The following is a 14,893-nucleotide window of genomic DNA, read 5'->3' on the forward strand; positions in this document are numbered from 1 at the left end:
GTAGTGGTGAGATCTCGGCTCACTGCAAGCTGCACCTCCTGGGTTCATGCCATGCTCCTGCCTCAGCTTCCCAAGTAGCTGGGACTACGTGCGCCCACCACCACGCCCAGCTAATTTTTTTTTTTTTTTTGTATTTTTAGTAGAGACAGGGTTTCACTGTGTTAGCCAGGATGGTCTCGATCTCCTGACCTCGTGATCCACCCGTCTCGGCCTCCCAAAGTGCTGGGATTACAGGCATGAGCCACTGCGCCTGGCCTTTCCATGTTTTCAAATAATTTCTCTGACACTGAGAAACCTAGCTCCCATTTTCCTCAACAGATTTACTTCTTCGCTCAATCAATTTAGTTATTTGCCTAACGTAGCACATTGCTGGCTGCCTCCTCACCCTGAGGGCACTGGCACAACATGGCTTCCACTGGATCTCTCCCCCTGCCCCTCCACCCGACCACGGAGCCACAAAGCTGGAAACTCTGATACCTCCACGCAGTAATCCCAGCCTGCTTCCTCAGCCATCAGGCACTGACACCTCCATGTACCTGCCCCTCCCCTGACATGCTTATCCTACAAATTACTCAGATTACTAGGTTAGAAAAAGAATTTCAAATTGCTATAACTCTATCAATGTAAGTAGTTTAGAAGGTAATGGAGAGAGGTGTTACGAATGTCTATTTGGTTTCTGGTTTGTGCAAATAGATGTTACATTCACTATTCACTGAGGTAAGAAATGTTGGAAGGGAATATAGTTTAGATTGAAAACTATGATTTCAGATTTAGATATATTAATTTTTATGTGCCATTAAGGCAGCCAAGTGGAGGCCAGGCATGGTGGCTCGTGCCTGTAATCCTAGCACTTTGGGAGGCCGAGGCAGGTGGATTGCTTGAGCCCAGTAGTTTGCCACCAGCCTGGGCAACGTGGTGGAACCCTGTCACTTCAAAAAAATACAAAAAAATGAGTGAGGCATGGTGGTGCGTGCCTGTAGTCCCAGCTACTTGGGAGGCTGAGGTCAGGAGGTCGAGGCTGCAGTGAGCCATGATCATGCCACTGCACTCTAACCTGGGCAACAGAGTGAGACCCTGCCTCAAAAAAAAAAAAAATTAAAAATTTTAAAACCCAACCAAGTGAAATGTCTAGTAGAGAGGTGGAAATGTAGGTCTAGAGTTCAGATAGAGGCATGGACAAATACAGATTTGTATGTCAACTGCATATAGGTAAGCAAAGATAGAGAAGTCTATGAATGAATTTGAGAAGGAACAGCTAGAGAAGAAAAGAACATCAGGAAGACTAGCCAGAGAAGAAAATAGGAGAAGCCAAGGAAGTAGATTTCAGGGAGGAGTAACCAACTGTGTCAATACTGAGAGGTTCATTAAGGATGGGAGAAACAACTATTGACTTTCACTGTGTGGAGATCATTGGTGACTTTGGCAGGAGTAGTTTCAATGAAGTGCTGTGGGCAGAGGTCACAAGGCAAGGAGCTGAAATTATAGGAGATAAGAAAACAGAGAGAACAAGTATATACAGTTACCATGAGAGCCTTGGATGTGATTGAATATAGAGAATCTAGTGTTCATAAAGGGATACAGGGTTGTGTAAAGGTAAGCCAGATTGGTGCAGCTGGGAAAATAATGATACATCTTGTTCACACCACTGTTTTTTGTGATGCTCAACACTTTTAAAGACTGGACACTGGGCTAAAAGAAACCTTGGTGGTCAACTACTCTAATCTCATTCTATTCCTAAAGAAAATGAAACCCAGAAAAGGAAAAGGACTTGTGCTAAAGGTTGGCCTGTAAAAATATTCCAATTGTTTTATTCCCCTCAAATTTTCTATCACCCTTTTCTTACTTCATAAAATAGGTACCATACGTCCCAGTTCCTTACTTAAAACTTACAACTTTTCATTTTGCAATAATTATATACTTATAGGAAGTTGCAAAAATAGTACAGAGTCCCATGTATCCATTACCAGTTTCCTCCAGTGGTACAGTTTTGTAACTATAGCACAACTTCATATCCAAGATATTGACAATGATATTATACTGCTATCTAGACTACAGACTTTATTCAATATCACCAGATTTTACATGCATTCATTTGTGTGTATGTAGGTCCATACAACTTCAGCACAGGTATAGATTCATGTGCTTAACCTCATAATCAAATGCTATAATCAACATCATGATCATCATAATCACATAGAACTGTTCCATCAGCACAAAGGAACTCCTTGCGTCATCCCTTTACAGTCATACATATCCCACACCCCCTCCAATTCCTATCCCTGGCAACCATTAATCTGTTCTTCATTTCAATAATTTTGTCACTTCAAGAATATTATATAAATGCAATCATACAGTATGTGACCATTGAGACTGGCTTTTTTGTTCACCATAATACCCCTGAGGTACAACCAAGTTCTTGTATCAACAGTTAGTTTCTTTTCATTCCAGAGTAGTATTGCAAGTTATGGATGGTTTGTTTAACCATGTACCTGTTATAGGACATCTGGGTTGTTTCCAGTTTGGGGTTATTACAAATAAAGCTCCTATGAATGTTTGGGTACAAGTACAATACAGATTTTCATTTCTCTGGAATGAATGTCCAGGAGCACAACTGCGGGGTCTTATGTTTAAGTTGATTAAAAAATTATGTTTAACTTGGTAAGAAATTTATAAACTCTTTTCCAGAGTGGCTGTACCATTTTACATTCCTGTTAGCAATGTATAAAATATTCCGTTTGTATCCTCATCGGTATTTGGTATTTTCACTATTTTTTCTTTAGCCATTCAGATAAATAAGTCATAGCCTCACTGTGGTTTCAATTTGCATTCCCTCATGACTTATGGAGTTTAACAGCTTTTCATATGCTTACTTGCCATCTATAGATCCTCTTCAGTGAAACATCTATTCATGTCTTTTGCCCATTTTCTAATTGGACTGTTTGTTTTTATTGTTGAGCTTTTGTGGCTTTTTTTGAGACAAGGCCTCACTCTGTTACACAGGTTGGAGTGTGGTGGTGTGATCACAGCTCAATGCAGCCTCAAACTTCTGGGCTCAAGTGATCCTCCTGTCTCCCTAGTAGCTGGGACTACTGGTGTTGTCATGGTGCCCAGCTAATTTTTTAAAAAAATTTTTTTGTAGAGACACAGTCTCACTGTCTTGCCCAGGCTTGTCTGGAACCCCTGACCTCAAGCACGCCTCCTGAAGTGGTGAGATTAAAAGCATGGGCTACCATGCCTGACTACAGTTGAGTTTTTAGCACACTTTATATATGCCAAATTGATCAGATATATGGTTTGCAAATTCATCTCAATCTGTAGCTTATCCTTTCCTCTTCTTAAATCACAAGTTTTAAAATTTTTAAGAAGTCCAATATATCAGTTTTTGTCTTTTATGGATGTGCTTTTGGGGCAAAGTCCAAGAACTTGTCACCTAGCCCAAGATCCTGAAGCTTTTTCTCCCGTGGCTTTTTTCCAAGTTATATAGTTTTATGTATTACATTTAAGTCCATTATACATTTTGAGTTACATTTTATGTAAGATGTGAGGTTTAAGTAGAGGTTCGTTTTTCCCCTCGCTATGGGTGTCTAATTGCTCCAGCATGATTTGTCAGAAAGGCTATTTTTCAGAATCAGTTGAGCATATTTATATGGGTTTATTTCTGGGTTCTCTCATCTGTTCCATTGATCTATGTGTCTGTTCCTCTGCCAATACCATCTATCTTGATTACTATAGCTTTTTAGTAAGTCTTGAAGTCAGGTAATGTGAGTCCTCCAAGTTTTTCTTCTTCAAAATTGATTTAGCTTAAGTAACTTTATACTGGATATTTTCATCTTTCCTATAGGGAAATAAAAAGAATAGAGAAGAACAGTGGCTGAGGAAAATTAGGGACAATATAGTATATACATTCCATATGCTCAAGGCTAGTGGTTTTCAAATGTGAGTATGCCCCAGAATCAGCTAAGGAGTTCATGCAGATTTCTGGGTTTTATCCCCAGAGATAGGGTTTGACCTTCAAGTGTTTCTGATGCAGGTGGTTCTGGACAACACTTTGAAATTTGAAAAATAAGAAGGATAAACAAAAACCAAAAACAGCCTTTATCACTTAACTTCCAGTATCCAACAAGCATACTTTGTTTCCAGTATGCAACAAGCACACAGAAAAGTATGTCTTTTCTGAAGACACATTTATCATTTGTGCTTTTACATGATAAGAGTAATGCAACCAAACTTTTTAAAAGCATGATTTTTATTACATCCTAAATCCTAAATGTTTCTGGAGAAACACATTTATACTATAATGGAAATTCCTAGGCAGATAGGATCTGCTCAGTAGGAATTACTTCAGAGTCAAATATGCTAGAACTCATGTTTGTTTAAAAAGAGTACCTTCAGAGATTCAACGTTTGATAGGTATCTCAGAACATATATTTTAGAAATCAAGAAGGAAGACACTGCCCTCTCAATGAGGGCATAGAGGGGGGGTGCTTCCTTCTACTGACACTAGATTTATTATTTGCTTGTCCAACATAAGCAATCATACCTACAAAATTGAAACATAAAATATTCTAGCGAATGAATGTATTTGAAAATGAAAATAAAGGCTTCCAAGTTAAAAGAAAGGGAAATATGTTTAATATATACTCCCCAGACATTTTATTCTAAGATACTCCTTGTCGATGTACCACCTATAGCCTTTTTAAAAATAATTTTCATATTCTACTTAAATTCTCTTGCATAAGCTCCTTATAGGTCAGTTATAGGTAGGAGGGTTCAGTGAACTCTAATTAAACTGTCAGGAAGACATCCTGTGCTGATTGTATGTGAAAACTTATCTATTGGGATATAAAAAGAACTACTCTATTATCTGCCTGGATGTGAGCTGTGTGCATTTTCAGACTGTGTTTAGTACACAAATTGAAAAAGAAGTTTTTTACCCCATTTTGTCTCCTGATTTATTCTAGAGAAGAAAGTTCTTGCATAAGCTCTTCCTTTTCTTGTTGCAATTCCTGCAAATGCTGTTGGTTTTGCTCCAGTCTGTCCTCCAGCCACTGTAGGAGAGGCCCGCTGACTGCTGACATCTGACTGCACAGATTCTTGGTAAACACTTCAATAGGAAAGATAAAGATGAGAATAATTGTGGAAAAGCACCATCCACTAGCATGTTCCCACTCCATCACCAGCAGACCCCCAACCATGAGCACAGAAAGAAAGGGTTGGAGAAGGAAGTAGAAAAAGTGTAATAAGTAGGACTGGTAAACAATTTTTCCGGGCCCAGCCAGGGGAAAAACAGAAGAGCTGAGCCTAGAAAATACCCATTCTGAGGCTATCTTGAATCCATAAGCCAGAGGGAAGCGTGGCAGAAAGATGGCCAGCTCTTTACTCCCTTAGGCAAAAGGGCTAAGAGCCACAAAAGGGTTCCTTTCCCCAGCCTTTCAGACCTTCCCTTGCTATAAACCATCAAAACCTCCTAATGGGCCAGAAGTCTGCCTTCTGCAACTTATGTTTCCAGAGCGCCCTGTAGGCATATAAACTGTTATGTATATTGCAGAAATGTACATTAATTGAATACGCCTGAGAGCTCCTCTTTTAAAATGAAGAACAGAGGAATGAAGAGTAAGGGAGTTACCATCTTTTATGCTTTACTGTGAATGTTCAGCTTCATGGTAAGACAAAGATTCTAAGGTACTCTTTTAAAACACATTCCATCTAATGTAAGTATCTTTTTCTCTCTCATAATATGTGACTGTCACTGAAATGACCACTGTCCAGTTTTTTGCTATTTTAAAGACTGCAGTTAAGTGAAATTGCTAGATCTAAGTACATGTACACTTTAAAACTAATTATCCAGTATTTTCCAGATTATACTAAATTATATCTCCAGGAACAGTGAGACTGTTCACTTCCCTCACATCCTCACCTAATAGTCTCTCATTTAATCTTTGAAAAGGTGAAAAACTGATCATCTTATTTTAATCCATACTTCTTTTAAAGATAATAATAAACATTTTTATTTTTGTAGGGGCCCATAAAAGTCTTTAATTTTTATTTAGTCAGTCTTCCCTTTGGTGAGTTCAGGTTTTCACATTATACTTAGGCCATCATCTTTCTAGAGTCTGAAAAAAGTTCTTATATTTTCCTCCTGTATTTCTTTAACTTATAAAATGAGCTTTTGTGGGTATAATTTACAGACAGTAAAATGAACCAATTTAAAGTATACAGTTCTATGAGTTTTGACAAATGTATACCCCATGTTATAATTTGGATATTTGGCCCCCCAAACCTTATGTTAAAATTTGACCCCCAATGTTGGAGGTGGGGCCTCATGTGAGGTGTTTGGGTCATGGGGGTGGGTCCTTCATTAATAGATTAATGCCCTCCCTCAGGGGTGAGTTCTTTCTCTGTTGGTTCCCACAAGAACTGGCTGTTAAAAAGAGCCTGGCCCTTCCCCCATTCTCTTGTTTCCTCTGTTGCTACATGATGTCTAAATACACAGACTCCCCTTTGCCTTCTGTAACGAGTAGAAGTAGCCTGAAGCCCTCACCAAATGCTGGTGCCAGCATCATGCTTCTCGTTCAGTCTGCAAAACTGTAAAGCCAAATAAACCTCTTTTCTTTATATATTACCCAGCCTCAGGTATTCCTTCATAACAACACAAAATGAACTAAGACATCCCATGTAACCAGTGCTAGTCAAGATATATACCATTTCCACCACCCTCAAACAATCCCCTCTGTAGTTCCCTTTGCATCCAATGCCCCTTCATCCCTGGGCCCAGGCAGCTACCACACCATAGATTAGTTTTGCTTATTCTTGAATTTGGAACCATGGAGTATGTAGCCTTTCGTGTGATGCTTCCTTCACCTGGCGCAATGTTCTTGACACTCATCTTGTTTGTTCATGTTTCAGTAGTTTGTTCTTTTTATTGTTGAATTGTACTCCATTACACGGATATATCACAGTTTATCCATTCACCCACCGATGCACATTTGTGTTGTTTCTACCTTTTGGCTATTGTGAATAATGCTGCTGTAAACATTTGTATGCAGGTTTTTCTTTGAGCAGCTGTTTTCAATTCTTTGAGGTATATACCTAGGAAAGGAACTGGTATGACATATGGCAAATATAATTGCCAACCTCTTTTCTAAAGTGGTTGTACCACAATAGTAAAAGTTTAAATATATCTGGAATTTATTTTTTGTGTAGGGTATTAGGTAGGAATCTATTTTCCCCCAAATGGAAATAAAAGAATGTTAACTCCATGAAGGTTAAGACTGTCTCTTTTGTTCAGCACTGTACCTCAGTGCCTAGAATAGCACTCAAATGTTTCCTGAATGAACAAAGAAGTGAACTGTCCCAATCCTATTTAGTAAATAATTCATGCTTTTTTCATTTATTTAAAGTAATATCTTTGTTAAATATAAATTCTTATATATACATAGGCCTATCTCTGGACTCTGTTCAGTTCCACTGATCTATTGTTTATTTTGAGCTATTATTTATACTTTTTAAATTACTGTGGCTTTACAATATGGTTATACATCATATATTACCAACTTTTAACTTTGTCATGTTTTATCCTGAGACCAAAATTATGCGACAGATAGACCAAGCCATTTCTCCTTTTCTTTGAAAAGTAACTGCCTGTAACACTCAAAAGCCTCCCTTTCTTCCTCACTGGTGACTTTGCAAGTAACTGGGGAAGAGTGCACAGAATGACCCAGAAGTCAGGGTTACTCAGACAGAAAGTGTGGCTGGGGAAATGTGTATGTTAGGGACAAGTGAATTAGTACAAATATTGTATTCAGCTTTTTGTTCCTTTGCCTTGTATAAAAATTACTTTTATATTTATTGACATCAAAAGATTTTCTCCCTCATGCCTTCCCTTTTATCTGTCTATCTGTCTATCCATCCATCTCTTTCAATTCCCACCATGACAGGCCCTGGTAGTGTTATGCTGGAACCAATTCATGCCAGCTCACAAAAGCCAACTATTAAAATTCCAAGAAGTTTGTAAGCTAGTTGATGCCATGTTAGTTGCTTGAAACCAGCCATGCCAGGGGCATTACACCACGGAAACCACCAAACACAACAAATCAGGGTCCTCCTGCTCCTTGAGAACTGGTTGTTAAACGTGTGCCAGTGTATCACTGAGTAGGTCTATCATAAAGCTCTTTCCTGTCTTTCCTCCTCTCTTACTCTAAGCTGTATTTATAGTATTCATGGATCCCCAGAGTTCAAAAGAAATGCTGGGATCAGGATCAGGAAAACCCTTGGGAAAGGAAGTCTGAGGACAACTTGTACCTATCACTTCACTCACTTAAACTAAATTTGCTTCTGTCAGCTGAGTATTTCAGGGAAATACTCAGAAAAAAAGCTGAGTACTCAAGAAAAAATTCTTACCCGAGCCATTATGGATCTTGGTTACTGAGTCCAGATGTGTAAGGCTAAAAGATAAAATAGAGTAGGTTAGTGGCAAAGCAGCACTGAAGGGAAAGCAAAATGGTCATGGACTATATCAACCATAAACTGCATCACACCGTTGCCAACTGTATTAGATGAATATGTAGTATTTAAATCCCCAATATTAACTTCCTGATGATTTGGGGGATGTGATTTTATTCAAAGATAATTCAAAGTGATAATTTTGAAATTGTTGTCTCCCACCAAAGCTCTGACTTAGTACAAATTTATTGGGCAAAACCTAGTGCTTGGCAACAGGATTAAGATGTTGTGGATTATCTTCCTTTCTCAACCAAAAAAGAAAGTATCCTTGCCCTTGAAACATCCAAAGTAAGCAGGAGAAAAACAAATGTTGAAGAAATTATCATACAATGTGAGAAACATTATGATTGGAGACTGCTAGAAAGCTTTCCCAGAGAGGCAAAAGGAAAGGGGCCTCAAGGGTTGAGCTGCTAAAGATAAAAGGACAGAAGAAGAAAAGAGAGACTAGGTCCTGAGAAGTAGAGAAGAGGAGTGAAGAGGGTCTCTACCTGTGGATCCTCCTATACGCATCCTGCTCCTCCTGGCACAGGATCTTGGGCAGCTCTACTGCTGATTCAAGGCACACTTTCCCGATAGTGACATGAGGTACAATATGGATTGGGATTTCGATTCTCTCATACCTGTGAGGCAATCAGTTCAGGTCAGTTTTTAAACCCTGAGTTGTCATAATCAGAAGTTCTCTACAGTTTTAATTGAAAGTTTGGAATATGGCGTACTTCAAAGATTAAGCATTGTGTAATTCATTTAGTGACGCAACTTCAAAGTGGATAGAGTTCAAACCGGGTTTGTCTGGAGAACAAACTAAAAGCCCGTTTGCAGAGCCAGTATTCCCTAGTCCCATAGAGAATGTAAGGCCACTTCTGTAAATTTAAGAGAAGCCTTGAAAGCTCAAGGTCCCCAGTCAGGGGGTCTGCTCCCCAGTCAGGGGATATAGCTAATTAATACTGTTTTTAGTCAAGAAGTTGCCAGTGAGGTTTAACAAATTAATCACAAAAGTCTGGAGAAGAGGAACTACAGACTCTTCAATGACTCCATCACATTCATTATGTAGGTGGGATTACTCACTTGTTCTAACTCAGTGTTTACCAGTGGCCCTCACTTCCCATTTTCTCCCCTGGGGGAAATAGGTAAGAAATTCACAAATATTCACATGTTCATGCTAGAGTGGGAGAAACAGAAATGTTTGTTACTAAGGCCAACCAGTCTACCTCTACCCACTTATCACCCCAAATACACCTAAACTCTACCTACCAGCAGGTTCAGTGGAGAATTCAGGTTGAAGGCCCCTGGCACTGTGAGGCCCCACTGACACATGGTGGTAAGGCAGCTTAAGATCTAGCTTCCCCATCCCAGCAGAACATGCCTAGTCCCCATACCACAACCTAGATGGCACACAAATGATGGGGCATTACAAGCCCTCCCCTCCCCACACCCAAGTAGTCAGGGTATGCTTCATCTAAAATCATATATTTTCAGTCTGAAGAACTTTTAATATTTCTTGTAGTGAATTCTCCAGATTCTGCCTGCTTTTTTCCATAAAAATGTCTGGTTTGTCTTAATATAAAAATTCTGGGATTGATAGCTTTTTTCTTCATGCACATTAAAGATGTCACCCCATCATCTTCCAGCCTCCCAGGGTTCTGATGAGAAGTCAGTCATTCTTATCATTGTATTGCTCCACTACTTGTAGTATATCTTTTATTCCTTTAGCTGCTATAATGTACCTATTTTAGTTTGCTTGTATTCATATTGCTTTTGATTGGCTGAGATTCATGAATCTATGGGTATGAATCAGTTTTTAGAGAATTCTTAGCCACTGTCTCTTTAGCCACTGTCTCTTTAGGCATTCTTTGTCTACTTCTGTAAATTAAAATGGTTCATACAGCCTCACAGTTTTGTCACACACCATTCTGCTATTTCATTCTCTCTCTTTTTTTTTTTAACTCTTTGCTTCACTTAGGGTATATTTTATTGACATTTGTGCTCACTGATCCCTTCTGCTATACCTGAGTCTGCTGTTAGTCCCTCCGATGATTTCTTAATTTTAGGTATTTTCCACTTTTACAATGTCCATTTGGGTTTTTTTTCTTTTTAATGTAATTGTGCTTAAAAAATAAAATGTACTATCTTAACCATTTTAAGTATACAGTTCAGTAATGTAAGTATATTAACATTGTTATGAAACAGATCTTCAAAATATTCTCATCTTGCAGAACTGAAACTCTATACCCATTAAACAACTCCCCTTTCTCCCTTCTCCCAGCCCCTAGTGACCACCATTCTACTTCGTGTATCTATGATCATTAGACACCTTATATAAATAGAAAAATGCTGCATTTGTTCTTTTGTGAATAACTTATTTCACTTAGCATAATATTCTCAGGGTTCCTTCATGTTGCAGGTTGTAACACGTTTTCCTTTATTTTTAAGTTTGGATAGTATTCCATTATAGGTTACATTGCATTTTGTTGGTCCATTCATCCATTAATGGACATGTGGGTTGCTTTTACCTCTAGACTATTATGAATAATGCTGTGAACATAGGTATGTAAATACCTATTTGAGATCTTGCTTTTAATTCTTTTGGATATATACCAAGAAGTGAGACTGGTAGATCATATAGTAGATCTATTTTTAAGTTTTTAAAGAAACCACATGCTTATTGCACCACTTTACAATCTCTACAATAATGTTCAAGGGTTCCAACTCCTCCATATTCCCAACACTTGTTATTTTCTGATTTTGTTAGATAGTTGCTGTCATAATGGGTGTGAGGTGATATCTCATAGTGGTTTTGATTTGCATTTCTCTGACAATTAGTGATATTGAGCACTCTTTCATATGCTTATTGGCCAAGAGAAATATCACTTTAAGTCCTTTGCCCATTTTAAAGTCAGGTTTTTTTGTTGTTGAGTGTTGGAGTTCTCTATATATTCTAGATATTAACCACTTATTAAATATATGATTTGCAAATATTTTCTCCCATCCATAGGTTGCCTTTTCACTCATTTCATTGTTTCCTTTTATGCACAGAAGTTTTAAAGTTTGATGTAGTCTCATTTGTCTATTTTTGCTTTTGTTAGCTGTGCTTTTGGTGTCATATTCAAGAAATTATTGTCAAATCCAGTGTCATGAAGCTTTTTCTCTATGTTTTCTGCTAGTTTTGTAGTTTGGGGTCTTATGTTTTGGTCTTTAATTCATTTAAGTTTTACATATGGTGTAAGATAAGGGCCCAGCTTTTTTCTTTTGCATGTGAATATTCCATTTTTCCAATATCATTTATTAAAGAGATTGTCTTTTTCCAATTTAGTGGTGTTGGCATCCTTGTTGAAGTTTGCTTGACCATATATGCAAGGGTTTAAATCTGGGCCCACCATTCTGTTTCACTGATAGCACACGGTTTTGATTACTGTAGCTTTGTAGTTACTTTTGAAATCAGGCAGCATGAATTGTCCAAATTTGTTCTTTTTTGAAATTGTTTTGGCTATTCAAGGTCCCCTGAGATTCCATGTCAACTTTAGGATAGATTCTTCTATTTTTAAAATGGCCAGCCTGGGTGACAGAGTGAGACTCCTTTTTAAAAAAAAAAAAAAGCAAACCATTGGGATGTTTACAGTGATTGCATTAAATCTACAGATCAGTTTGAGTAGTATGATATCTTAACAATATCGTTATCCAATCCATGAACGTGAGATGTCTCTCCATTTATTTGTATGTGTAACTTCTTTCAGCAACATTTTGTAGTTTTGAATGTATAAGTCTTTCACCTCCTTGGTTAAGTTTATGCCTAATTATTTTATTCTTTTTGATATTATTGTAAATGATACTTTCTAAATTTCCTTTTCTGATTATTTGCTGTTAGTAGATGCAAATAGATTTTGGTTTGTTGATTTTTGTATCCTGCGGCTTTCTTTTTGCTTATTAGTTCTAACAGTTTTGTGAGTTTTTCACATATATTTCATGTGTGAACAGAGAGATAAATTTACATCTTCCTTTCCAATGTGGATGCCTTTTATTTCTTGTTCTTGCCTAATTGTTTTGGCTAGGAATTCCAGTCCTGTGTTGAATGCTTATTTTTAAATTGAAGTGTATGCCCTTTTATTTTTGAGTTGTAAGAATTATTTACCGGCCGGGCGCGGTGGCTCAAGCCTGTAATCCCAGCACTTTGGGAGGCCGAGACGGGTGGATCACGAGGTCAGGAGATCGAGACCATCCTGGCTAACACGGTGAAACCCCGTCTCTACTAAAAAAATACAAAAAATTAGCCGGGCGATGTGGCGGGCGCCTGTAGTCCCAGCTACTCAGGAGGCTGAGGCAGGAGAATGGCATAAACCCGGGAGGCGGAGCTTGCAGTGAGCTGAGATCCGGCCACTGCACTCCAGCCTGGGCGACAGAGCGAGACTCCGTCTCAAAAAAAAAAAAAAACAAGGCCGGGCGCGGTGGCTCAAGCCTGTAATCCCAGCACTTTGGGAGGCCGAGACAGGCGGATCACGAGGTCAGGAGATCGAGACCATCCTGGCTAACACGGTGAACCCCGTCTCTACTAAAAAATACAAAAAAAACTAGCCGGGCGAGGTGGCGGGCGCCTATGGTCCCAGCTACTCGGGAGGCTGAGGCAGGAGAATGGCGTAAACCGGGAAGCGGAGCTTGCAGTGAGCTGAGATCCGGCCACTGCACTCCAGCCTGGGCGGCAGAGCGAGACTCCGTCTCAAAAAAAAAACAAAAAAACAAAAAAAAACAAAAAAAAACAAAAAAAAGAATTATTTACCTATTCTGGATGCTATACCATTATCATATGTGTAGTCCTCCCTTATCCTTTGTTTTACTTTCCATGGTTTCAGTTATCTGTGGTCAAACACAGTACAAAAATATTACATGAAAAATTCTAGAAATAAACAATTCATAAGCTTTAAGTTACAGACCTTTCTGAGTAGCATGATGAAATCTTACACCATCCTGCTCTAACCTGCCCAGGATATGAACAAGGTGGATCAGATGGACAAAGGAGGATAGTCACTTGGTAACCATCTTGGTTTCAGATTGACTGTCATGGTATTGTAGTTCTTATGTTCAAATAACCCCATGTTTTCTTATACATACACATCTGTGATAAAGTTTAGTATAATTAGGCACAGTATGAGATTAACAATACCAATAATAAAATAGAACAAGCAGACTGCTTTTTTCCACATGCAAAAAGAATAACCTTTTTTGTAACTTGTCCCTATTTTTCTGATTCTGTAGGTTGTTTTATTCACTTTCTTGATAATGTGCTGTGATGCACTAAAGTTTTTTATTTTTATCAAATCCAATTTATCTGGTTTTTTCTTCCTTTCTCCCTTGTGCATTTGATGTCATATTTAAGAAACTAGTGCCAATTGACCTACGTTTTCTTCTAAAGTTGTATTGTTTTAGCTCTTCTATTTAGATCTTTGATCCATTTTAATTTTTGTATATTGGGTGAGGATAGTGGTCCAGCTTTATTCTTTTTGCATGTGGATATCTAGCTGTCCCAGCACCATTTGTTGAATTGCCTCTTCACCCTGTTGAATTATCATGGCACAGTTGTTGAAGATCAACTGATGAGAAATGTACAGGTTGACTTATGGACTCACAGTTCTACTGCACTGATTTTTATATCTATCCTTTCTGAAACTCTGTCCCTTTTTTCCCAGTCTTTTCTATCTGTTATCCATCTTGGATAATTCTGTTGATCTGTCTTCAAGTTTACTGACTCTTTCCTCTGGCATTTCATTGCATTCTCACTTTTAATCTAGAGTTTAAAATTTTTGGTTATTATATTTTTTCAGTTGTAAAATTTACATTTGCTTCTTTATCTTCTATTTCTTATCTGATACTTTTTAAATATTTGTTGCAATATTTTTGTGACTGATAGCTTGAACATTTTCATATGGCAGCTTTTAAAGTCTTGTCAGATATTTCCAATATAAGTGTCATCTTGCCTTTTGTATCTGTTGATTATCTTCTCCCATACAAGATGAGATTTCTGTGGTTCTTAATATGTTAAATAATTTTGGTTTATGTCCTGGTTATTTTGGATATTAAGTTATGAGACTTTGGATCTTGTTTATATCCCCACTTCTGTGGTATTTTAAGTTTTGGGACCCTTCTCCAAACTGCCTGTTATTTACATTCCAGAGTTCACAAATAGCTAGGCTTGGCATTCTTTCCAGAGTAATGTCATCTTATGTGTGAAATCATCCAATGCTTTGAAATTTAATAATATATTTCTAAGTAACACCTGCATCAAGGTAAATCACAAGGGTAATAATATCACAAGGGAAATACTTTGAACTGAAGGCTAGTTCTTTTAAAAAATAAAAATTATGGATGTACCCAAAGCAGTGCTTATATTTATGGCTCTTTTGAA

The 14,893-nt window shown here is 38.0% G+C and overlaps 1 protein-coding gene across 2 annotated transcripts in view; it reads right to left on the reverse strand.

Annotated features, from left to right (window-relative positions):
* Positions 1–3,126: 3,126 nt before the first annotated feature.
* BRCC3 (BRCA1/BRCA2-containing complex subunit 3) overlaps positions 3,127–14,893 on the reverse strand; it is a 39,849-nt gene continuing 28,082 nt past the window's right edge. For both annotated transcript variants that reach the window (XM_033202049.1, XM_033202050.1), the window contains exons 8-11: positions 8,991–9,122; positions 8,401–8,444; positions 4,935–5,104; positions 3,127–3,835 (exon numbers count right to left, since the gene is read on the reverse strand). In XM_033202049.1, coding sequence (XP_033057940.1) covers positions 4,953–5,104; positions 8,401–8,444; positions 8,991–9,122 — 328 coding nt within the window. In that variant the 3' untranslated portion in view covers positions 3,127–3,835; positions 4,935–4,952. The remainder of the gene's footprint in view (positions 3,836–4,934; positions 5,105–8,400; positions 8,445–8,990; positions 9,123–14,893) is intronic.

The sequence above is a fragment of the Trachypithecus francoisi genome, unplaced genomic scaffold, assembly GCF_009764315.1.
Source record: "Trachypithecus francoisi isolate TF-2019V2 unplaced genomic scaffold, Tfra_2.0 Lachesis_group6, whole genome shotgun sequence".
In the NCBI taxonomy this organism is placed as follows: domain Eukaryota; kingdom Metazoa; phylum Chordata; class Mammalia; order Primates; family Cercopithecidae; genus Trachypithecus; species Trachypithecus francoisi.